This window comes from Ambystoma mexicanum, chromosome 3p (genome assembly GCF_040938575.1).
Source record: "Ambystoma mexicanum isolate Mex_15411 chromosome 3p, UKY_AmexF1_1, whole genome shotgun sequence".
Classification (NCBI taxonomy): Eukaryota; Metazoa; Chordata; class Amphibia; order Caudata; family Ambystomatidae; genus Ambystoma; species Ambystoma mexicanum.
In genome coordinates this window covers 121,811,961-121,838,636 of record NC_090925.1, presented here as the reverse complement: position 1 = coordinate 121,838,636, position 26,676 = coordinate 121,811,961, and the positions used below count along the sequence as shown (strand labels likewise).

General features: G+C 47.8%; 1 protein-coding gene across 3 annotated transcripts in view; it reads right to left on the bottom strand.

Annotated features, from left to right (window-relative positions):
* LOC138580144 (natural killer cells antigen CD94-like) overlaps positions 1–24,287 on the bottom strand; it is a 139,117-nt gene extending 114,830 nt beyond the window's left edge. For 2 of the 3 annotated variants that reach the window (XM_069650464.1, XM_069650465.1), the window contains exon 1: positions 11,576–11,685. In XM_069650464.1, coding sequence (XP_069506565.1) covers positions 11,576–11,615 — 40 coding nt within the window. In that variant the 5' untranslated portion in view covers positions 11,616–11,685. Of the gene's footprint in view, positions 1–11,575; positions 11,686–24,108 lie in introns of those variants that run through there. The other variant, XM_069650466.1, reaches the window with a different exon arrangement.
* Positions 24,288–26,676: the final 2,389 nt, after the last annotated feature.

The following is a 26,676-nucleotide window of genomic DNA, read 5'->3' as shown; positions in this document are numbered from 1 at the left end:
CCAGCATCAGCAGACCTAAGAGATGGTCGACTCGAGACTGGCGAGCTGGAAGACCTTCTCCCTGTTTAGGGTCACATGGGGGATCATGTTACCCACCACATGTGACTAGGCACAAGTCCTATGGCACAGGCTCTTAGTCACAACACCCGAACACCTGCTACACTATCGCCACTGACTGCAGCCCAGCCCAGCTTCCGTTTTTGTAATTTTAATTTGGGGTCGCATGAATGATCACAGGGGTAGCAACTGCCCTGAAAGGAAATATTGAATAATTATGACTTGCTCTTCTTAGCTGTTTAGTAATTTCTGAAATTCTGTTGCAATAGTTAACAGTTCATTACGGCAAGCCCTGACTTATTCAAGACTAAGGAGACACTAGGCGGCTGATGTAACAACATGGCTGCACTTTGCACTTTCCTAATTGTGTTCCTGAGCAGGGGGCAGGGGGCAAAGATGCACAGTTCCTTGTCAGCTTTACACAATGGTGATTCCTATCTGCTGAAAGTAAATTTACCTGAGCGCTTGCAGGTGTGGTGCTAATCTCAAACAAGGAAACCTTCTCTGCCTTGCAGTACTACTTTGACTTGAAGCCTCTTACCGTCACTGCGAGACATCGATGGGCGTGGAGTGGTCATTTCTGCTTTAAAAAAAGCTCAGCCCAAATGTGTTCACCTAATCACTCGGGTCTCTGACATCCCTGTGACTCAGGGACGTCATTTGGGGGTCGCCAGGGGTCGCAACTGCGACCTCTGTGGTGTCCCTTGCGACCTCTGTGGTGTCCCTTGCGACCTCTACTAAAAAAAAAAATATTTTTTTTTTTTTTTTTTTTTAAGTTATGCAAGCTCCTGGGCTGTGGCTCTTTACTTCTGGGGTGGCTGGCTTTCTTGTTCAGGCCCCTTAAAAAAAAAAGACTTGAGGCACTTGTTCTTATTTTTCTTCTAACACTTTCAGCACTGACCCTAAATAAGAAAGAATAGGTATACCAAATAATGTGTCTTTCTGGAATTCTATACAGTAATTGCTGGCCTCATTAAATGTTTATTTCAGGCACACTTCAGGGGGTGAGTCACTGATTTAGTCTGTTCTTAAACGCCTCACTAAGCCTAAGCCGTTCATCCTTCTGAGGTCGATAAATGAGTACCAACACAGGTTGGGTGATATTGGGTGTATATTTTTTCTATATAAAGCGCTTAATGATGTGTTATTATATAGCATTTACGCTTATCATTTGGTAATGGACATCTGCTTGCATACACAGTCATTTGGTAATACGGGCCAATAAACACTGAACTTAATGATACATATGGCGATCCATTCTTGTATGAATGTACATCATATAGTGATATCATAACTATATTTTTCATAGTTTACAATGCTATGTGATGCCACTTCCTGTTTTTTCAACGGGTGAAATGTGTACCATCGCTACCCGCTATATCACTTTGGGGCGGGGTCTAATGACATCACTTCCTGTGATGTCATCAGAGGGTCAAGGGTCGGGTGATGTCACTTCCGCTACCCCTGGCATTTTGGTGAAATGACGTCCCTGCTGTGACTTCCATTGAAAGTGACAAATGTGTTATTATTATTATTATTATTATTATTATTGTACTTATTGAGCGCGGACCTGGCTTCGAGAAGCAATTAAGCACTTTACAGAGGATTACAGCAATACAGATACATAATGGAGCACTTTACAAACGTATAGAACCGTATGGATGCATAACAGAGCACTTTTCAGAGGTAACAACAGAACAGATATACAGCAGAGGTAGGATGCAGAGGGGCACAGAGGAGGGGTACAGCTGTACACAGTGGCAGGGTGGAGTGAGGCGGAAAGGCGTCTACCGGCACAGGGGTTTGGCTTAATGGCCTCGGTGTTGAGGAGGAGAGACTTCTTGGGAGAATTAGCCAGGGGGATTCTGTTAGTACCTGGGTACCAGACTTTTCAATGCAAGTTAATTTCATAACTGAAAATTACAAACGGACACCAAAGGACCCCCATTGTCCCGGGAGGAAGCAAGACGACACAAAGCAACAACAGGTTCGATCCCCGGGTCCGCGCTTAGAAACCTCTGAGTGTTTAAGCGCATTATAAATACGTAAATAAGACAGAAAAAAAAACACAATTACGCAACTAAGAAAAACAAACAATTCCTGTAACAGCGCCTCGTTGCCTGCGGGCTGTGTGAGCGCTTTATAAATGTAAAATAAATAGATAAAATAAATTTCATTCGGGGAGACCCAATAGCCAGCTCACTGATTAACTCCAGCCGGGAGAAAGCACAGCATTCCAGCCTCCACCTCTGAGGCCCCAAAAGTCAAGAAGAAGAGGTGCATTCATGCAACAGTCACAACATGATCATATCTGCAGCAACTGCTAGCCCTGTTGAGGCAAGGAGGGCACCCATCCCGCATGCCAAACCCGCATGCCAAACCAGTTACAGTGCCCGCAGGAACCACCACCTCCACCAACTATTCTGACCCTGGTCCAAGCAAGGGTGTCCACCACCCTCACCCCAAAGCAGGGCAGCCAGATAGGGAGGGGCGCTGCACCATTTAAAATGAAAGTGCTGTTAACAGGAGATGGGCTCCACCCTCAGTTCTTACTGTTACTATATAGGCATCCCAATGTTATTTTAAGCATTCCTATTGTTCTAAATTCCCCTGGTGTGAGTTCTCTCTACATGGGGATCTGCCTTGCCAGCTCCCCTTACTCGGAGGGGTCACAGGGAGGCCCAATGGGTGGGATTGGCAGAGCAGACCCCTGCCCAATACCTTAAACCACCCACTGATGCACAAGATCAGAGGATGGCCCGCATTGGTGGTCCCACATCCTATGCAGCCTCTGGCAGGCAGCCACTGCCATCACCTGCCTCACATCAGGGTCTCCCCCCCTACATTGTTTCCCCATCTTCTCCCTGATACATGCACACTATCAACCAGCCTAGTTAACATTTCTCCCATAATAGCCCCATCCTACTGAACATTCCTAATAATGATACCTACCCTACTTACTGCACTATACACTAAATACTATTGAACATATAAATACATCTTTTAAATATACATAAATATTCACATAACATGCAAGTCATACCTAACACACAGTACATTAATACACAATGGGGTGACTGCTGCAGTCAGCCACCCCTTTCACAGTAGCTTCTAGGGCTGTCTTTATAGTGGCTTCTTCCTCCTGATGATATGGAGAATGGGTGGGGGGTCTGTCCCTGATGTTATGTGGACCTGGCCCCACCCAGGGCTTCATTCTTCAGGGTGGTCCTGCCCACCACTAGGGGCCCCCTGAACTCACTGCGAGTCCCACGCTCACACATGTCTCTGGACGTACCCCCAACTGGCCTCCTCCTCCCACCTGTCCCCACCCACAGGGAGTTGTTTTCTTTTCTCTCCCCATTTTTCTCGCCCTTCTCTTTTTTCTTCTTCTTCCCTTTCTGCCTGGTTGAGATTTGCCCATGTCACCAGTGCGACGGAGGCCTGTATATTTCTTTGGGGTGGCTCCTTAGCCTGGGGGATACCCCACCTCCTGCATTCACTGCTGCTCCATGCCGCTTGTCTGACTTCTAGGTGGTCCTGTAGTCTGGGGACCCGCTCATGGCTCCACCACGTCCGACGGTGCATCAGGCGGTATCGCCATTTCCGGTGCCATTACGCTATCCTCTATGCTTTGCTTCAGAGAGACAGGGGGGGCATAATCTTCGCCTAGGCCTCAAAGATAGAGTGGCCTGGGATTTCCCGTTTCACCTGGGCTGCTCCGGCAGCCCAGGGCGTTACTTCACCTGTGCAGCTTCAGCGGCCCAGGACTTTCTTAACTGCCCCTCCCAACAAGGGTGGGGTGGACGTACTCGGCCACTCTTCACCTCCTGGTCAGCCTGGCAGATGCGACCCAGGTGGACTTTCTGCATTGGGCCCTTCCCGACTGGCCACAAGGTGGGCTGTAAAGGGGTGCAACTGGTTGCCCGATTTGTGCCACCCGCCCACACGGGTCCAGGACTGGGCAGTTCTTCAGCCAGGGCAGCACTGTAGACACTGATTGGGCCCTTTAATGTAGGTGGGCCATCTGGTCTGACTCCTGGGTGGGCCATCAAGCGGCACAGCCCCGTGTGAGCCCGGGCTGCTCCGGGCACGTATTCCGGGCCCACCGTTATTAAGCCGGGTCCATCCCCCACACACAGCCCAGCATGTAAAATGCCCTTTGGCCCTAGGGGGAGGCACTCGAGGACGCAGCTCCCACAGTGAGTTATTTACTTTTCTCTCCCAGTTTCTCTCCCCCTTCTCTTATTTCTTCTTCCTTTTCTCTTTTCCAACTGTCCAACTGTGTATTTTTCCAAGATTCTTTTCTCCCTGGCCAGCCCATTATTGGGACGGGGAGTTCGGACCCCTTGTTTCTTTTTTTTCCAACATCCATCCAGCCCCAAGATGGACTAGTCCAATTAACCTACACACAAACATACACAAGTACTTTACTCAACCCTGGTGTCTTTGTCTTTCTTTCTAGGGCAAGCATGTAGCCCCTTCTAGCCAGGCCCTATTTGGGCCACAGGCTACATATAGCACTTTCAGCATGAAGCACTGTCTCAAAATAGGATGAAATTGATCCATGTATCAAGATGTTGCCAGAGAAACCAAAGACCCAGACTTACACTATACTTCTGGAAGGACGAATGACATCCATAACTTTTAAGAGGAGTCTAGATGCTGCAGAAACAGCAGGGGGGAGGGGGGATCACCATGAGCCTAACACCCAAAAGGTACTCTGGCCCAGGACAGACTGGCATCATTGATGTGCCCTTATACGGCACACAAGTGGGCAAAGCCCTAGAAAGGTGCTAAAAGGAGCATACATCGCTCTGGTCTCGGTGCACTTGCAAGCCTACCATTGCAGCAAAGACGCGGCAGCACCGGCATGAGAAGCTTTCCGGGCCCATCTCTTCCTGCACCCAAACAGTCCTTTCTGTCATCCCCATAGGTGCAGAAGCAATATGCCCAGCAGGTCAAATAGAGGCAAGGGTAGAGGTAGGGGGGGACATTATTTGGGAAATCCCTTGCCAAAGCAGTGATTGGAGCATTGGGGTGCCCTCCGGTGCTTCCCAAGTAGAGGGAGTGTTGGCATAACATAACATCACATGACATGACAAAGGGCCTCATTACGACCCTGGCGCTAATGGGTTAACGGCGCCGTAAAAGGCTGTGGCGCCATTAACCCATTAGCGCCTGTTTATGAGGTCCCTTTGCGGGACCCGACCTTAACGGCTGGTCTACACTGCCGTTAAAGTAGGGACCCGCAAAGGGACCTTGGAACTAAGTACGGTACTGCAATTTGCGGTACCGTACTTAGCGCCTTCCCCATTCCCATTGAGCCCTATGGGGCAAAAATGGGAATGGGGAAGGGCCATGGAGGAAGGGGAAATTACCGCCCCGCCAACCTTTTAATGGGGTGGTAATTCCCCCTTTCTCCATGGCGGAGTCGGTAAGTTACCGGCATGGACCATGGTGCTATTAGCACCATGGTTTTCCGCATGGATCGTAATGAGGCCAAAACACTGTTCATTGTGTGACAGGTGTGTTACCCTGATGGGTCAAATGCCACCAGGGCCCACTGAGCACAGCACCTGAACAAGTCAGAGTGTGGTTTGAGATGGCGGTCATTCTGGCAACCAAGGAGTAATTGTAACGTGCTTAATTCTCAGAGGTTTCTAAGCGTGGACCCAGGGATCGAACCTGTGGTGCCCCGTGTCATCTTGCTTCCATGGTGAGCACGTTGCCCCTGAGCTAGTAAGGAAAGTGAAGTGAGGACCTGGGGGGTTCATATCTCAGGCAGCTCTTTCTCTGAATACAAACGTCCATGACTCCCATAACCTTTGGAAGTTTGCTTAGGAAAATGAATTAAGTCCCCATTTGCCCCTTCCCTAATTTGCCCAGATCCTCGTTGCATACAGAACACAGTATATCTATCTGAGATCAAGAGCGAGACCAAGAGAGAGAGAGAGAGAGAGAGAGAGAGAGAGAGAGAGAGAGAGAGAGAGAGAGACCAAAACACGGTTTGACTGTGACAAAAGGAGACAATCGAATGGGAGCTGTGTGCAGTGCGAGGAGTGCGGGGAGGAGCCCCTGTTATGTTGCCCTGGTAAGCCGTTTCATGCTTTCTTACGTCTAATCTGTGATCATGCCTTCCATTCAGTGTCATGCCTTTATCTTGCTTTGCTAGGCCATGTTCTACTTTGCTATATTGGGCGGTATTTCCACCCCTCGCTGACCTGATCACCATTCTAATGTCTTCCTCTTACTAGCCTGCTACCACCTGTCCCCCTGTGATTCTGCCCATTGGGATTCTGTTCCATGTGCCCCACTGTAATGTTGCTCCAGTGTGCCCCACTGTAAATTTACCCCACTCTGAGGTTGCTCCAGTGTGCCCCACTGTAAATTTACCCCACTCTGAGGTTGCTCCAGTGTGTCCCACTGTAAATTTACCCCACTCTGGTTCTGCTCCTGTGTGTCCCACTGTAAATTTACCCCACACTGGTTTCCCTCCTATGTTTCCCACTGTAAATATACCCCACTCTGGTTCTGCTCCTGTGTGTCCCACTGTATATTTACCCCACTCTGTTTTTTCTCCAGTGTGTCCCACTGTAAATTTACCCCACTCTGAGGTTGCTCCAGTGTGCCCCACTGTAAATTTACCCCACTCTGAGGTTGCTCCAGTGTGTCCCACTTTAAATTTACCCCACTCTGAATTTGCTCCTGTGTGTCCCACTGTATATTTACCCCACTCTGGTTCTGCTCCTGTGTGTCCCACTGTAAATTTACCCCACACTGGTTTCCCTCCTATGTTTCCCACTGTAAATATACCCCACTCTGGTTCTGCTCCTGTGTGTCCCACTGTATATTTACCCCACTCTGGTTCTGCTCCTGTGTGTTACACTGTAAATTTTCCCCACTCTGGTTCTGCTCCTGTGTCCCACTGTAAATGTACCCCACTCTGTTTTTTCTCCAGTGTGTCCCACTGTAAATTTACCCCACTCTGAGTTTTGTCCTGTGTGTCCCACTGTAAATGTACCCCACTCTGGTTTTGCTTCAGTGTGTCCCACTTTAAATGTTCCCCACTGTAATGTTTCTCCGGTGTGCCCCACTGTAAATTTAGCCCACTCTGAGTTTGCTCCAGTGTGTCCCACTGTAAATTTATCCCACTGTAAATGTACCCCACTGTAAATGTACCCCACTGTAATGTTGCTCCAGTGTGCCCCACTGTAAATTTACCCCACTCTGAGTTTGCTCCTGTGTGTCCCACTGTAAATGTACCCCACTCTGGTTTTGCTCCTCTGTGTCCCACTGTAAATTTACCCCACTCTGGTTCTGCTCCTGTGTGTCCTGCTGCAGATTTGCTCTGTGTTGGTTTCACTCCTGGTTGTTCCCAGGGAAATGTACCCAGATTGGCTTTTGCCCTTTCGGTCCCACTGTGATTTCGCCCCCTGGCGCCAGATGCTGTAAGTGCCTTGTCGTAAATTTGGTCTGTGATGCCCCATGTGAACCACCGGACTGGCTTCTGGATACTGCACCGTGATCTTGCTGCATGCTGTGCTGTTCCTACGAACTTGGGCTGGGCACTGCACTCTCTGGAATTCCTACTCTGAACTCTCCGTGGCGACTATTCTCGCCCACTGTCTACGTGGTACCCCCTGCTGCACAATCCCTGTGTCTTCCACTCCTCCCTGTGTCTCCCCCCCCCACCCCGTCCAGGGCCTGTCTGTGCACACTCTTCATTTACAGAGATACCAGCCCACACCGGGGGGCCTCAGAACATCTCATGATGAGTAACTGCACTGAACTGCACCACTACAGAAAGGTTTCCCAAGGGGCACCCTTCCCAAGATGTTGCCATGGCCACACCAGATGCTCCAAGTTACTATCTGAACCCTCCACTAACTTCACCACTCTTATATGCTCGAAACATTATTCACCTTCCACCTAAACCACTCGCACAGAGTAAACGAATAACCTTCCCAACAGAAATCAAACATGAAGTTACACCGCCACAATCAACTTACATATCCTAGTCCAGCCAATGCCTCCTAGTGCCACAGGCACACAGGCGTCTCCTCTCGGTGCAAACACCTCTATGCTCTCGACACCGAACACCTAGAAATAGGCAGTGATCGAAGTGAGCGGGAACCGTCGGGAGTGGTGTCCCACTACTTTTATTTTTTCCTATTTATCATTCCTCTACTTTTTACGACCATATTCACCAGTCTATACAGAGGATTTGTCCTTTAATTTCCTACTGCAAGTGTAAAGTTTTACTTGGAGTCTTAGTTACTAGTCACTTAGACTATTGCAATGCCCCGGCTGCAGACCCTTGTCACATGTTGCAACTGTGCTTCAGTCTACCCTCTCCCCTGCCGAGACCAGAGTTCCACTACTTTTTTCACTACCCTTCTACCACTGGAAATAGGGCTGTACGCAGTGTGCAGGGTTCTTCCGCTCCGCACCCATCAACACTACACCAAAGTTATCTTGCATTTCTCCCCTCTCGCCAATAACCCCCCGCCTCCCACCCCTCTCCCACTGTTTCAGATCCACCAGAGAGCCTGGGGCCCATGCAAATGACAGCAGTGTGTGGTAACATAGCACACACAGTAGGTACCCTTACTGAAAAGAATGCTGTGTATAAGCTTTGCATGGAAAGAAATATCAAAAAAAGCACAAATTCGAAAATAGAGAAGAACCATTAAAGTGACCACTAATGGACAAAAAATAAATATAAACAGGCATTCAACAAAAGTATACTGCCCGGTACCATTGGGCTGTGCCTTGTCAATGTTTAGATTAGTGAACTATTGCCCCATAGAAACAAATGGGCCAGAGTCAATAGGCAGCTCCTGGGTATAGGGAAAAATGGGTAACACGTTTCCAATTTATAAAGGGGGAGGTAGAGGGGGATACCATTCAGGCTGATGTCAACGAGGCACCCCACCAAAGAGGAAAAGTCCACATATGATGAGTGCAGCGATAACCTCAAGGGATGGCGACAGAGGCCGTCTGCAGGAGAAGCCGCGGGGAACTCAAGGAGGTAACCCACAATGGAGCCAGACCCCCGAGACCCCAGTGGTTTACCCAGCACTGCAGGAATTGAAAGGAAAGGTGCCAGGGATGGGGTGCATGGGTGGGTCATCATTAAGGTGCCAGGCCCCAGGACTGCAGGCAGAGCACCTGGAGAAGGAAACATGGAAGCAGTGGAACAGAAGAGGGCAGGTGACCCCTAGGAGATGCCCTCCTGTCAGTGGAACAAGGAACAGCATATGCAAGTGACTCCAATACTGACCCTTCCGGACAGGTCAGTGGATGTTCCGGTTAGGACTCCACACGGCCGGACACACAAAGGGGGTTCCCGCAAAGAAGTACTGGTGTAGCAGTCGGGCTGATGAGTCTGGGATGGAGCAGCAGGCGCGGACAGCAGCAGAAACAGCAGCTGGTCTCCAGAAGTGCAGGGGGGGCACTCACTCCTGTGTTGGAGATTGACACAATGCAGGAGCTTTAGGGGAGCACACAAAGGCTACAGAGGAGGAGTTGACTATTGGAGGCCACTGATGCAGGATTCCTCTTAAAGGGAAGAAGCAGAGATGTGAATTCTGGAGGATTAGGAGTTGTAAGCACAGATCTTCCCTCAAGGATCCTCAACACTGACTTCTTTTTCTGGCGACTAAGACATGGTTCCAGGCAATAGGCTAGTTAATGGCTCAGGGTCTCCTCCAGCCCTCCAATCACATCCCGTGTACTTCGCAAATATTGACCAGCCTGACAATAAGGGGCGGACAGCCTCTCTCCTGTTTCACAGGCCCACACAAACACATAGTGGATTGTGATGTCTGGCAGACCAACAGCCAGTTCAAACTGGCGTTCTCGCCGTGAAACGTGAAAACAGAGGACAGCACAGCCAATGGACAGCTCACCGGATTAAAGAATACCAGGTATATCAGTGGATTAACAGAGCTGTGGTGATGGCGGCAAAGCAGATATTGAAAGAAAGCCACATGTGGAGGAGTAAATTAACAAGTTAGGTCCTGGGAGACCCTCTGCCAGACATTAGTCCTGGTTACGAGAGACTTACCCATTGTCTTTAGCATGTGGAGGAGTGGCTGACTGAGCTGCAGGTCCTGCCCAGCTTTGAAAAGGTTTTGCTGTTGAATCAAGACCAAGGGGATCTTTACCTGAAGTTGTGGCCGCCATTTCATGACCTATATGCCATGGGTTCCATGTGTGTTGCACTGAATTATAGTATAGTTAGGGGGTTACGGGAGAGGTTGTGCTATGTTGTGAGCGTGATGGATTTATGTGTGTCTGGCTGTTGTGTGTTTTGTTGTTGTTGAACATCTGTGGTTCTATTTTGGGATAATTGTTTGTTTCGCGCTGTTGCCCAATACATTATGTTACTAAGATGTATTTGGGTATGATTTAGAAAATGACCAGACGTGTGTTAATGGGGTAATTTCTTTTAAAACATGATGTTATTTATGACGGTTATTGAACTAAGTTCAGTTTTCTGGACAATATACAAATAAAAGAATTTAAAAAACAACAAAAACCCACCAGATATCCATTTTACTCATGTTGAGGGCACAAGGGCTACAGCATGGTGATACCACGTACAAAGTACACATGTGCCACCAATGTGTAACACTGACACCACGTCTGGGTGAGAAAAATAACCCAGAGAGAAAATGGGGCACTTTTATAGTAGCCTACCCTGGCAGCCTTATGAGAGGAGACTTGCAGTCTCCAGCGGGGGTGGAGGGGGGTTGGGGGATGGATTTAAGATTCACTGGAGAGAAAAAGAGATCACCACACGAAGAAGCCAGCAAAAACATAAAGGGGCTACCCACATTAGTCCAATGGATCCACACATGTGTTGTTGAATTAAGAACACTGAAAGATACATTGACACCATTGTGCAATTGGAAGAAAAGCCCAAGCCTAAAGAAGGTTGGAAGAGAGCAATTGTAATTGGTCATTTAAAACACACGTAATCCCCAGAGGAGTCTAAACGCAGGCCGGGGATCAAACCTGTGTTGCTCCGCTGTCGTCTTGCTTCCAAGGCGAGCGCGTTGCCCCTGAGCTATCCTTCCAAGATCAATCACTGCTTGTCACAAGGCGTGCCCCAAAATGCCGTGACTTGCACTGGCCCTTACACGAGAGGCTTTCAGAAACCAGGCCCTCTTCTGCGATAGGGGTCGGGGGGATAAACGTGGCTGTCCCCAAATAAAGGGTGCGGCCAAGCGTGAGTAGTTTCAATGCAGCCCTTACACATGGGCAGGCGAGATGTGCGCACGTGAAGGCTTGGACAAGGCAGCCATGGATGACCTGAAGTTAACAAAACACTGCATGGGGCTCTCGCCTTACTTTGAACCTCGTCCCCATCCTTCACCCTGACATACATCCTTGCCTTCCCTGGATATTAACCCTTGCATCCCTGTCTATTCCTTGCAGCAGGGCTTTCTACTTCCTTTCTGGGCTCCATGTCCCCGCCCTTTCCCTGAGCACCCACAGTCCACAATCTCACCTTCCTTATGTGCTCCTGTGCCTCTCTTCCGTACCCCCATGCCTGCTCTCGGGGTCCTCCGGGCATTGGCTGTAGCACTGTGAGTCCTGGAGGAGTTCACTCAATCTGCGGTGGAGAGCTTGGGCAGATTGCCTGGTGCAGGAAGGGGCGGGGGGGGGGGGATTCGGCAAACAGAACACGGGCAGGAAACCCCATCACACACCGTGCGGTTAATCTATTGGCCTACATACATCAAGTGCTGCAAGAAACAGGATATACAAAAAAAGAAGTGGGAGATGTCAAGATGGCCGCTGAAACTGACACCAAACCTAAAGCAGACATGACCTGAAATGAAGAGATAAGGGGCGTCAGGTGAGATCTGTTGATCATATGCCTACAATGTTTAGCAGACTACCTCTGTGAAATATGTTTTTCCTTTCTTTAACTCACCCCCGGGATACGATCGGAGTTTATATAGAAATGTATTGATCTTCTCACTATTGCAACAACATGTTATTCTAACAATATGTTTTCCTAGGTATGTCTAATATACTGAATACTTTAACCGCAATACCATGTAGTCACTGTTGACAATCTATGATTAGGCCAAACAAGGGCGAGATACGTTTTAGGCCGCTTGTACTCCTCTGTAAAGGTGATGTGGCCTGGCTGTTTGGGCTGGGCTGCTCCTATTGGTGACAGGAGAAAGATTACTTTACAATCATCCTCTTCTGTAATTGCTCCGACGGGTTAAAACAATTAAATGGAAGTTGCCCAGAGCAATGCCAGCAGTTATGATTAATTCAAAACTTTCCAATTTTGTTGGTTTACTTTCTTAGTGGCAGGGTAGACTGGTTGGTATGGACAGAGGACAGTATTTAAGTTTCTTTTGACTTACATCCTGACGAGCAATAGAGTAATTCTAGGTTGAGGCAGGGAAACCTCCCCTACTATTAGTATGAAGACATAGGTTCTTACTGCATTTAATAAATGTCTATAGCCAAAATACCATCTCTGTGTCCGCCTTTGCACGCTAGCACTGCACAGCCATCATGTGAAACCATTCATGCGTTTTCACCTTTTCCCAACTTGACTCAGAGCAAGCTGGGTGCCATTTCTGCAACTCCTGAAGCAAGATAATTAAGCATTCTTCTTGTGTTTGTAAAGGTGAAGCATAAACAATGGTTGATTGTATGTGATAGCATTATAAGCATTGTAAATGTACCTTTTACTGAAGTTTGAAAAAACGGTGGTCTTAGTTACTGAATAGCACTAAACTCAGTGGGCCTTCCCTGTCCTCATTGGGCTTGGGAGAGGAAGAGAGGGGTTTTGCCTGACTGCCAAAGGGTATGTCTGCAACTGGATACAGTAGAAGCAAATGGAGACATCCCACCCCTAATGTAAGTAGTCTCTGCTGTTCCATGTTACCACCTGAATGCAGGGTGCTTTTGCATGCGTTCCAGTTAACTTTGTCTAATGCCACCCTGACGTATCGGCTCCATGACCCCCTTGGCATCACGGGCCTGGCACTGGATTGGTTGACCGCCTTCCTCTCCAACCGACTTTCCCTGGTTCAACTGCACCCTTTTCTCTCCCCATCTCTTTCCACCTGCGGCATCCCTCAAGACTCTGTACTCTCGCAATGCGTGGCTTTTCAACATCTCCCTTGCCCCTTTGGCTCACTTAACCCCTTCCTTCTCTCCTCACTTACAGTGTTATGCAGACGACATGCAGCTCTCCTTCAAGTTTCCCTCCTCCCTCCTCCCTGACTGTCTGACTGCTATCCAGTCATGGTGTGCTGCCAATGATCTCTTCCTTAATGCCAGTCAGACTGAGATCCTTTTCATTGGGACCCCAACTCCCTCCTTACCTCTCTCCGTCTGGTCCCCCAGTATGGATCCCCTCCCTTTACCCACTTGTCAGAGGCAAAAAAACCTTGGTGTCATCTTTGAATCCTCTCTCTCTACATCTCACCTCACATCGCGGACCTTGCCAAGAAGGCCCACAATCAGCTGCACCTCCTCAGAGGTATTCTCCCTTTCCTCACCTTCCCCCAGAAACCCCTTGTATCCAGAGCTCTGGTCCTCTCTAGGCTTTACTGTAACAACCTCTTCCTCCATCTCCCTTCATCCCCTCCATCTAATCCAGAATAGGACTGCAGGTCTAATCCTTGGCCTCAAGCCCAGGGACTGCATCTCTCCAGTCCTAATTTCTCTCCACTGGCTCCCGGGTTGGTATTAGGATCAAATTCAAGACCCTTTGCATCATCCACAAGGCTTTCTGGGGCCTGGGACCCCGCCACATCAAACGCTCTCTGCTTAAATACATCCCAGCTAGAGCCCTTCAGTTGGCTAGCTCCAACTCTCTGCAAATCAGACACTTCTCTAAGCAAGGAGTGGGGGGTAGATCTCTCTCCTCTGCAGGAGCCTCCCTCTAAAATGGTCTCCCTCCCCTCTAAGTTTCGGAGGCTCCTCAAAACCCTCCTTTTCTCCCAACCTCCTTCACGCTCCCCTCCCCTGCTAATACCAGTGACTGGCTGCCTGGCTTTCTCTGAGTACTGCAGGGCTCCAGGCCCCTCCTCCCAGTCCGCCCCCTTTCCTACACTTACCTGCATTCCCTTGCACTTGCCCTCTGGCCTCCCCTTAGTACCTGTACCTTGCCTCTTCACCCTGTTTCCCTTACCATTTTAGCACTGCGTTTTTCTGCACAGACCAGCACTCGCCCCCTCCCTCCCTCGCACTTCTTAGTCTGAACTTGAAGGATCCGCATGTCACAAGGCCTAGTAGGGCCGTTATTGTATCGTTCTCCCTTGCCTCCCTCCCTTTTTTGTCTTTTAGCACCTATATGTCAAACACCATTTGTTTTATAGATGCCTTACAAATATCAAATAAATAAATAAGTAAATACATTAAAATAAATAAATAAATAGTTTTCTCTGGATCTAGGTGCCTATACATCTCCAGAATTGCACTCAGGAAATGCCCAGGGATTATTTTATCAGATGAATTACATTATTAAAACTCATTTTCTGGTTACAGTAGCAACCATTTCTTAGATGTCAAAAGGAAGTTGCACTGGCATAGCCTACTCACAGCACAGCCCAGATATGGCCACACATCAAGATGACAGGCATGTAAGGTGTTCAAACATGCATGGCACTTGATTGCTTACATCACACAAGCATTAGTTGACATATTAAAAAGGGATACCACTGGCACAATTCTCTGATTCCATTACTGTGGGTTATGGAGAAAGCGGTTACACGCCTCAGATTGTGCACGGTGTTGTCAAATAGTGGTGAAGCACGCAAGCTGCGATATTCTCATTTAGTTTTTACTTGGGAAGCAGTGCAGGCCTGTTACTGATGACATGGTTGGCCTGCCCTTTGCCCTCTGATCTCAGGCCAGTGTAGGGCTTGTATCATTTGCATATCAGTGTCCAGTGTCTACTCCCATCCTCGCCTTCCTCCCCCCTGTGGATGGACTTCTCCCCTCCTTGTCCTAACAGCATAGAGCACACACATCGCCAGGTCTCCTTGAACTCAAGAGCATCTCCTCTCCATACGCACACCATGCCAACTGTCCTCTGGGTGGCTGATGTGTGTGTGTTTGCATCACATATGCAGGGGTGTCTGCTGTGGATTTCCTCGTCACTGTGTTTGTACTTGTATCATAATGTTACAGTAAGTTGACTGGCAGGTTATACTTTGTTTTTCTTACCATACAGTACAATGAAGTTTCTTTGTGCATACAACATTCGCACCTGCTATGCTCAACACAAGTTGCTTTAAAATGCACCTTTGCACATTTCAGAATATATGACCATCATTAGTATCTAAATCCTAATGTTTTTTAGGTAATGTATGTGTGAAATTCTGCAGTCAACGGCACAGTGCAGACCCCAATTTCTAAAAATGTTCTCGGGAAAACTAATTGAACCTCCACTTTTGGTGTTTATGCTCTTCCACTGCCCTCACTTGCTGACGATTTCAGGGTCAAACATTTAGGCCCCAAAACTATAAAAAGTCACCAGCCACCACTGTTGCCTAGAGTGTAGGAATGCTCACCTGCACATCTCTCGCTTCTGGCGTATTTCCCTTTTGGCATATGTAAGTGTGTTTTAGGTTCCCGCTTTCTTAGGAAAAGCAGCCTTAGTAGACAGAAGTCATCATATTGTAAGCATTCTCACCTGCATCAGAGCGTGTGTGAATCTTTGAGGAGTATTTTCACCTTCACTAAATGTATCCTGCTATGCTGTCCTCCATCATAACACTGACTAACATGCAAGAATGCAGGGGGTATCAAAGACTCGTATAGTGGGGCTTTGTTTCTGTATGATTCCTTGCCCTGTCTGCACCACCCCTTCGATTGAAATGCATGTGCTCCTTTGGGTATAAGAGAGTGGTGAACAAAGGGATGGGGTTGTGACTTTCATCTCGTCCTGTTGTTGGTTTGTTTTGTCCTGTTTGATTTTTACTAAGAAATTGTTCAGCAATCACCTGAATAGTTATTGGTCATTTTTCCATGATATCAGAGAGGCGTTAAAGAGAGGAACCCTAAAAAGAGAAATAGCTGCTGGAATGCTGCCAGGAATAGGGTCATGATGGAGAGAGGTGGTCTTCATAGCAGGTATTTAATTGGATAGTCGAGGGAGTTTAAGGTGTTTTGCTGAGATTCCCAAATGTATTTGCTCAAGTTTGTAAAACAACAAAAGTAAGTCATTTTGTTGACTTTTGCCAAAGGAAAGATATGGTGGCAGGAGGTTTCCCTCACAACAGCAAACAATTATTTAGAGCGATCTTGTATGTGCAGGATTCAAATTTCAATGTGTCTTTTGTGAATGTAGGTGAAAGAACACACAGGGTCCACCAAGCACAACTTTCTTTCCAATGCCTAAATATGTAATATTACAGCAATCTCCCCCCTCAGGGGTGTAGAGGACCTATTACATCTCCTCAGTGAGACCTTAAAGTGAAGCGAAGGCCTCGATGTCGACCTATACTATTAACGCCCCTATACGCCTCTGAGTCAGGGGTGATCACTATTCTCCAGGGTGCAAATACATATTTATTTCTTACGGGTAATGGGCTCTATGTTTATTGCACATGGATTCCTATATTCCCATGTTTATTGCACATGCCCAATATCCTGAACAAACTGAAACAAAGATGGTAGGCGCCAGCAGGGAAAATAGAAGAAAAGTGAGAAAGTCCATTTTCTATTTCTATGGACAGGACGCGCATTTGCGGTCTGCAGTGGGGCAGGAGATACATACAGGAGGACATAATGCCCAGAAGGAATTTGAATCCCAGCACAGTGCAGGTTGTCTTAGATGAGAGCTTTTTTGCCAGTGCTGACAGAGCGAGTACCTTTTCCTTAGATGGCCTGACCTCAGGTATGATATGTCATTCCTCGCTCCTAGGGATGACGTTGCAGCATTGATAGAAAATCCTGGTTCATTGAGGGATGGCATTGCCCACTGCACACTTTCCTGGGCTATCATTAGCGAGGAGCCCTTTATTAGCCAGTTGTCGAGATATGGGAATACCTGGACTCCCACTCTTTGCAGATGGGTGGCAACTGGCGGCAAACATTTGGTAAACCCTCTATGTGCAGATCTGAATCCGAAATGTAGAATGCAGAACTGGTAATGTTGGCTTCCTACTGTGAATCTGGGGTAGCGTTGGTGCCTCTGGTGAATCCGGATGTGGGAGTAAGCATCCTCTCACAGTGGCTAGCCATTCTCCTTATTCTATCCATGGAATGTTCTGCTGCAACGCGGACATTTCCAAACTAAAAAGCTTGATGAGTTTTTTGAGAGTGCAGCTCTATATGGGCTGCCACTCCCCATTCTTGCTCTTTATCCTGAAGTATCCTGGGCACATTCCTTGCCCTCTGGGAGGATAGGGCACAAGTTCCACTCTCCTTTTCACAAGGAGCTTTTCAACTTCCTGTTTCAGTTGTGCCAATTGCAGACTACGCAAATCCACAGGTGGGGCGCGTGCAGTCTTGCCATACACTCAGTTTTCCTTGTCCTCAGTAACGGCATATCACTGACTTGCATCCTCTTAGATCTGACCCCCCCCACACCAGGGTGCTGTGTGGGGAGTGGAACGCAGACAAGTCAAGCTTGTTTGGACATAGAGAGTTGGATGTCTTGATCCACTCCAGCCCCTTTCTGCAGAATATTGTGGCGCTTTCTGGTACCTGGACGAGGCCATGTGTGATGATTAAGAAGGTCTGGTATGGTAGAACCTGGAAGATGTCTTCCTAATTCTAGAATTGCCTTTTATGATGGAGCGGAAGGATCATCTCTCCTTGTCTTGCAAGGAACTAGTTGTGTCTGTATGTAATTTTATGCCTTTGAAGTTATTTATCTTCTTGTCAAAGAGGTCATGTCCATTGAAGGGCATTTCAATAATCTGACCTTGTACTTCAGGTCGGAAGCTAATGACCTTCATCGAAGCTTGTTTTCATAGGACTGCACAGTGGGCAAGCTGGCAAAATCCAGAATCTGCAACCTGCGCTGATGAATCAATAGCATGACCCAAGGCTGTCTTGCCCTCCTTAAAAATATTCAGCATCTCTTCCTGCAGTTCTGCTTGTAGGTGTTCCAGGTACTTATTCATTTTGCGCCATAGTGGACTGTCATTGCAAGCATATAGGTCAACCTGGTGGTCATGGAGGCAGATACTGATACCTCGGGGCCAATGGCTTCCAATGTTCTGCCCTCTTCATCCAGAGGTGCGGTCAGCGGTGTTGCCCAATTAGGCAGCCTGCAATGTACTGACACCATTATGATGGAATCTGGCTTTGGATGCCCTCACAGACATAGCAGGGCAAAATCTGGCACCTCGTAATCTTTTTTTTCAGGGTGAGCTGTAATTGTGGGCACAGACCACAGTGCTTGGCCTAATCTGCCTCCCAAATTGTGTCTACATTTGAGATGGTTTCAGTCTGGCTTCAGAGCAGCCAGAGGCATGGAAACCACTCTACTGAACCCCTGTGAAGACTTACTCTCAAATCTATATTCCAACCCTCCATCTGTTCTTAACCTTTGGTATCTTTCCTCTGCCTTCAACATGGTCAATCATGCCACCCTGACAAATCGGCTCTGTGACACCCTTGACATCACTGGACTGGTTGACCTTATTCCTCTCTGACGGTCCTTTTCAGGTCCAGCTGGGCCCCTTTTTCCCCCCTATCACACTCTCCACTTGGGGCGTCCCTCAAGGCTCTATCCTCTAGATGTGGCTCTTAAACATCTATCTTGTTCCTCCAACCCACCTGATCTCCTCCTTCTTTCCCCACTTCCAGTGTTATGCAGACGACACACAGCTCTCCTTTAAGCTTCCCTCCACTGCCTCCTCTTCCTCCTCTCTCATCCCGACTGTCTGACTACTAATCAGGCATGGTGCCCTGCCAATGATCTCTGCCTTAATGCCAATCAGAATTGGATCCTTCTCATTGGGACCCCAACTCCCTCATTCCCTCCTAACGTCTGGCCGCCCTCAATAGGTCCCTCCCCATACCCTCTTGTGAGGCAAAAAACCTTGATGTCATCTCTGACTCTTCTCGCTCCTTCTCTCTTCACTTTGCAGATCTTGCCAAGAAGTTCCGTAATCAGCTACACCTCCTCAGAGGCATTCTCACTTTCCTCACCTTTTCCCAGAAACTCAATGTCTCCAGAGCTCTGGTCCTCTCCAGGTTGGACTACTGCAACAGCATCTTGCTCAATTTTCCTTAACTCCCTTCACCCCCTTCAACTATTCCAAAATAACACTGAGACTTATCCTTGGCCTCAGGCCAAGGGACCACATCTCTCCAGCCCTAAAATCTCTCCACTGTCTCCCGGGGACTATGTGGATCAAATTCAAGACCTCTTTACATCCAGTTTTCTCTCTCGAAATACCTCCCGGCCAGAGTCCTTCGGTCTTCTGGCTCCAACTCTCTACAGATCAAATATTTCTCCAAGCAGAGAGTGGAAGGTAGATCCCTTTCCTCAGCTGGCTCCTCCCTCTGGAACAGCCTCCCTCCCCCCTCAGACTTGAGCCAGATCTTCTTAAGTTCCCAGAAACTTCTCAAGACTTTCCTTTTGTCCTCTTCCCCCTCCCCTCTTGTGCTAAACCCTCCATCTGCCACTGTGACTGGGGCCTGGTCCCTTCAGAGTCATACAGGGGACAGACCACCCCCTACCTGTCCCCCCAGCATCCTTTACCAGCACTTGCCCTGAGGCTCCCTTTCCTGGACTAGCCCAACATGGTCTTCTTTGTCCACTGTGCTCATCCTCCCCTCCCCCCTTTTCCACTTGTTGCCTTGGCCCCCCCAGCACTTGCCTGCAACCACCAGTGAGGGTACTTCACTCCTGCACTTCTCCCTCTACTCCCCACCCCCTTGCACTTATATCTTGTCATGCACTTTCACGGTAGAATTGTCACAAGGCCAATATAACAGTTTTTTTGTTGTTCTACTTTTGCTGATTTCCCCTCCCCCTGCATCTTGTCTTGTGGCACCTGGATACACCTGTGTATGGGTGCCATACAAATGTCCAACAAATAAATGAATTCCCACAAACGGGGAGAGATCCCTGGTCGGCAAAGAATTACCTACCTATATGTCTCATAAATGCTGAGGCTAAGATTTTTGCAAAAATCATAGCCATGAGGATAGACCCAGTCCTTCCCAAGCTAGCACATAAGGACCAGGATGGATTTGTCAAGGGAAGGTTCTCTGTGATGACTACCTGCCTGCTGTATGGCATGATAGATTTGCAGAGAAAACAGACAAGCTATGGGTGGCTGCGATGCTCGACATGGAAAAGGCCTTCGACGCAGTGAGGTTGACCTTTTTAAAGGAGGCTCTGAGAGGGCATGTTTTCAGACCGAATTTTATCTCCCTAATACTCACCCTGTGAAAGCACTCAAGGTCCACAGTATATGTTAATGGTACCTTCTCTCCATACTTTCCACGGCACCATAGGAATAAACAAGGATTCCGCTTGTCCTCGCTCCTCTTTATCCTAGTGCTAGAACCCCTCCTGAAACGAATGAGGGTAAACCAAGCAATCAGAGGGGTGGACACCCCCTCACTGAAGATTAAAACAGCTGCCTATGCTGATGATATCCTGGCCCTCCTAGAAGACCCCCAGAGCTTGCTTGCCCTGTTCCTGGGAGAGATCTAGCGGTACTCCAGTGTGTCAGGATATAGGCTCAATGCAGATAAGAGAGAGGGTATGCCCTTGAGCAAATACTGCGTCAGAGCTCACTGTGATAACACCAGCTAGCTCTGGAAACTGTCGGAGATCAAATATCTGGGCATACTATTCTTCAACGATATCACTCACACGATCAAGATGAACGTTGACGAGATCATAGGACAAATTGATACCCTGCTGTCTAGATGGTCCCCTCTTAGTTTTTCATGGTGTGGTAGGATGGAACCATTGAAATGTCCATCACTCCCATGATTATGTATACCCTTACTATGCTGCCCCTGAGCCTGCTATTTCAATTCCTTAAAACCATTAATAATAAGCTTACTCAATTCTTGTGAAACAAGAAGAAGGCAAGGATGTTGCTACACAGACTCAAATTGCACCACTTTCAAGGGGGGAGTTAGTTTCCCAAAATTCACAATCAAGCAAGGCCAGAACTGGTACCCTAACTACACCACCCATCCAGCACCTTGGTGGCTTGACTTAGAAGCAGACCTGGCCATTCCGTACCAAGCCTATGATATCCCCCATTTGAAATGTAAGCCATCAATCTTAGGCATAACCTCAATCAGAAGCCCCTGTAAAGCAATGCACATATGGGTGGAATGCACAGGGCAAGATCTGAGATCCCACAACCATTCTGATAGACTGATCGAATCAAGGTGACTGGCAAGTTTGCCCAAGCTGGGATATTATATAAAAATCAAGTATGGCCTATATGGCCTATATTTGCTTTCCCTAAGCAAGAACCTTCCATATGGAGAGTTTCTGAGATATATGCAAAGATATATAATGAAAAGCGAGCAGGTGAGGTCACCCCCCCCCCTAGTTACACTGTTAATAGCAGTCGCAGTGTCCCCAATGCCTTGGCATCAAGTATATACAAAACTTCATAATCTGGTGATCGGACAAGGCTGATTCGCAAGAAGGAACTCGCTTGTAATCGAGACTACAGCATTAGTTGGCAAAGAAAAAGACCAGTACCTGGCTTACTGCCTCCCCAGGCCACAACACAAAATCCATACCTGGCACTGTGTCTAAACTCCCAACCCATACACAAGACCCTCACTTTGCAACCTGCCTACCCACCAGTTCAAATTATAGAAGTGGTTACAGTAATAAACATTTATGGAGTAACAGTATATATTATAAACCAATATGAGTGAGACGTCCCCTCCAGGTAGCTCAGGAAATTGAGGCACAGTGATGAAAGGAGATTTGCTCACGATCGCATAGAATATGAAGTGTGGAAGGTGGGGCTTTGAGCCCTGTCTTCCTAATTCCATAGTTTACAATTTGGGCAGCAGAGGAGACTTTATCTTCTCCTATTCAATCTTCAATATAAGAAACAACAAAATGCGTTCTGCAAAGTTGTAATTCAAAGGCTAGACTAATACACTGCAGCCCCAGACTTAAGGAACCGCCATAGGGGGAATGAAATAAACAAACTTAAAGAAGAGGGACATACCGCGCAGCACAGGGACAGCAAACCCATTAAACCTTGCAGGCCCACATACTCGCCAACAACTTTGGGTTGATCCCCCCCCAATTCAAGGGCAGTGCAATCCAAGGAGAACGGGGCCAACAGATACCGGGGCAAGCTGCGACAATGGAGGTTCTGCGCAGCAACAGTATAACAGCGCATAGATCACGGGGGAAGGGGAGACTAGCTAAAAGGGGAACGCACATAGCGAGCCGCAAAAGGAGGCCCAGCAAACCCACAATTAGACCCCGATACCAAAAGGCAACGCCACATCGCCCAGAAACGAAGGACAGAACCTCACAGTAGTGCTCAGAACCCACAGTGTGGACAGCAAAGGATATACAGGCCCACTCAGGAGGAGGGAGAATCAACAGGACATGCTCTACTAGCACAAAGGCCCAACAGATTCGAGTCCGTAAGTGAAACCACCCTCCCAGAATGGAAGGAACGGGTACCAACCCCAACACAGACCACAACAACGAGAGAAAAGAACACAGTCTCAGAAAAGATTCAAAATGCAGAGTGGAAGCAGGAAAAAAGGCGACCAACGAGAAACAGGGTCGCCCACGACCAGGCATGTAAAAAAGGGGCCGAGAGAAGGAGGAGAGGGACAGGGGAAGGAGCAAAACACCAGCATATAGGTCAAAATCTAGAGCGAAAACCACAACGCCCGCTCAGTCACCCCACAAAGAAAACAGAACAGAAGCATGAAGCAACTCTGGAGCGCTAACGAGACCACCACGACGAGAAAAGGAGAATATGCTGGAGCCACACACGACACAGAAAGTTAAGACATGGGGGACAACGTAATGACCAAAGCGGACATGCAGAACTGCTTTAAAGACCTACAGAGTCAATTCCTGCTTTCCCTCCAAGAACAATTCCAGACCCTGAAAGAAGATATGAAGCAGTCCCTCCAAGAAGTGAAGGTTGATATTGCAAAGCTGGAAGAGAGGACTGACACACTGGTAAAAGCAGTCGAACAAGTGGAAGAGGATACTCAGAAATTGGATGAAGTGCTGGAAAAACTGGCACGCGTCTCCAACAATCTCGTGCTCCAGTGTGAGGATCTGGAAAACAGATTCAGATGATCCCATATTAGAATTAAAAACCTACCAGGATCAATCAAGGACAAGGACTTACAGGGTACAGTCATTCAACTCTTCGCAGAAGTATTGGCGGAGGAAACGGAACCACAGATATTGGTCGACAGACTGCACCGGGTAGGACAAAAAGATCAACTGAACCCGGGGCAAGACCAAGGGATGTGTTGGCGGCCGTATCATCATATGCCCAAAAAGAGCACATTTTACAAAAAGCAAGATATGCAGCGCCAATGCGAATTAATATAGCTTTATAGGCCTGCAGGGAGGGCCGTACCGGGAGTTATGGGCCCTGAAGACCGAGTTAATGGCCCGAGCTAAGCAAGGGCCTTTAACGAGGTATGAGCGACCATAACGCCCGGTACGGCCCGAGCTACAGGTCTATAAAGCTATTAGAACACCCTCACTGTTCAATTAAAGTTGAACGAATGAGACATGTTTAATGGAAGTACAAAAAATTGCAAAATGGTAAATAAACGTTGCAGACATGTTTTGTACTTCCATTAAACCTGTTTCATTTTTTTATAGGGTGGTGGCAGGTGCTAGGCTGGGAGGAGTATGATAATAAAGTGTACTCAGTTGTGCCTATGCCTGCGCCCTCCTTTAATTAAGCTTAATTGAGGTGTGCTTTTTTACTCCCTCCTCCACTCAAAAATGTAACCTTCCCATTACTCAACAGATTCATGCAGTTACTATACTATGCATCTCACCAATGCATTTGCACATACATGCCACAAACAGGTGATTTCACTTACATTGCTGTGCCTTTCTGTAACACTGCCATATCCCTGCTCCACTACACGCTCAGAGGTGCATGCAAAACTCATTTTCAATTTCTCCAGAAACACAAAGCTTCTCTACACGTTCCACGAGTCACACAGCTGCTGATGCCTGCCCCTTTTCCACATATTTAAGGGCTTCAACATCTGCAATGAAACCGAAAGCGTTCTATTCCCTTTGACTTTCCTGTGTTTCTCCAAAGCGCCCCTCTGCGTGGACACGTTGGTTTCGCAACGTGCATTTCGGAATGGAAAGTTAACCCTTTCTATTCTGAAATGCCTTCCCTGCCTGCACACAGCCGAGTGCTCACGTTAGTGAATGCACCTCGAACTACGGGCTATAATGAATCTGCGGGCTATACCAGTGCGTATAGCCCGCAGATTGACCAATCAGGATTGCTAAACACCCTCTAGGGTGTTCTAATGGTCAATAAGTAGAGCTTTATCAAGATCTAGCACAATCAACACTTCAGAAGAAAAGGAAAATGGGCCCAGTGATCCCACATCTAATGGCAAATCAGGTGAACTACAAATGGACCTTCCCATTCTGCCTCCTCTTCACCTGGGAAGGGAACCAACCTCGGATAAGGTCATGCGAGGAAGGGGAGCAGAACCTGGGACTACAACAAGACAATGGGGATAATCAGACCCGAACGCAGGAAAGATTAAGAGGCCCCAGCAGACTTGGAGGATGGAAAACAGTAGGGAGGAAAAATAGAGGAGGAAGGAGAAGATGGCACGTATCACATCTCCAATGTAATATGAGGAAGAACATTAATCAAACAAGAGCAATAGCCTAAGGAAGGGGCAAGACTCCACCCGGAAATCTACAACACAGGCCCATGGATGTAGGAGGAAGGGCCTGTGTGGAACCCGAAGTGGGGTTTGGGACCCCCCACAATATGGACCTGAGGCGGTCAGGGGGCCAGGAGTGAGGGACACCTCGTCCGGATGCTTTTAGGAACCTAGACCCCCTCAGGGAGGGAGGGGATGGAAGGGGACATGGGGACAAGGAAATGACGCAAGGGTGGCAGGACGAGCGGGGAAGGCAATACTCGAGGAAACACACCAGGCAGGAGCGATATTGGGCACAAAGGGCAGGAAGTGCAGGAACATGGATAGCGGGAGCCCCAAGACCGATAAAGATCCTAACTAATAACGTCAGGGCGATGAACACCCCGGTCAAATAGAACGAATTAGAGCAGCAGGCCTAGAGAATGATAGAAGACATCATTATGTATCAAGAAACCCATGTAAAGAAATGTGACAAAATGAGGATCAGGATAAGGGAGGCCACACAAACCTATCAGGCTAACGTGGAAGGAAAGAGGACAGGAGTTCTCATAGCTATACAAGACAGAATAAAAGCACATATCCAGAACATAATGGCGGACAAATAGGCCTTAGAATAATTTGCCACAGGGGACATAATAATGGGGGGCGACCTCAATATAGCATGGGACCCCAAACTAGACAGAAGATCAACCACACGATTGCCCACACATGTCTCATCTAAGGCTTTGAAGAAAGCCGAAAGACACTAGCGCTCTATGATATCTGGCGAGCCAAGAAAGGGGACACTCAAGGCTTCACCCACTTCTCACACGTTTACAATTCACAATCTAGAATAGACTACATTTGGGCCTCCACGGGACTAGTGGGAAAAGCTACGGACATAGAAATAGGTGGGATTACACTCTCGGACCACGCCCCGATAATAGCATCATTTAATATCAATAGAACCGGGGGAGGAGTGTGGGCATGGAGATTCCCATCTGACATTCTTCAGGATAACCTGATGGTGGAATCAATCAAAGGAAAGATAGAACTATACTTCGCAGAAATTGATACAGGTGCAATGTCACAGGGGGTAGTATGGGATGCATTCAAGGCAGAGTTGAGGGGAGAAGTAATAGCCTTAAAGGTGCAAAGAGGTAAGCAGCGCACCAAATGGGAAGAAGAATTAGAGAGGAAACTCCGGGAAACGCAAAAAGAACTGGTGAAACACCCAAGTGGGAATATGCAATTAGCCCTGAAACACATACAGGGTAAACTAGTGATGCTACAGAACAAAAAAGCGGAGATAGCACTCATGAGAATGAAACGGAGATCCTATATTAGCTCTAACAAAGCAAACAAACTCCTGGCGGCAAAACAACTCTGAGACAAGGGCCGCACGACAACCATAATGCAACTGAGGGACAAGTGAGGCCATCTAAAAACCACCAATGAAGACATGGGGGAAATAATGACAACCTATTATCAGGCCTTATATAAATCAGAACCAAGGGAAGACAGCCAGAAGGTATACCTAGACAATATCACTCTCCCACAGATCTCGGAAACAGACAAGCAGCTATTAGATAGAGACATCCAAGTTGAGAAAGTCACCCAGGCAATCAGGAAACTTCTGAGAAATAAAGCACCAGGCCGGGATGGCTACTCGGACACCTTCTACAAAACATTTCAAAAGATATTGGCCCCAAGACTGACAGAAGTGTTCAATAGCTTCAAAGCGCAACGAAAAATAACTAATTCAATGAA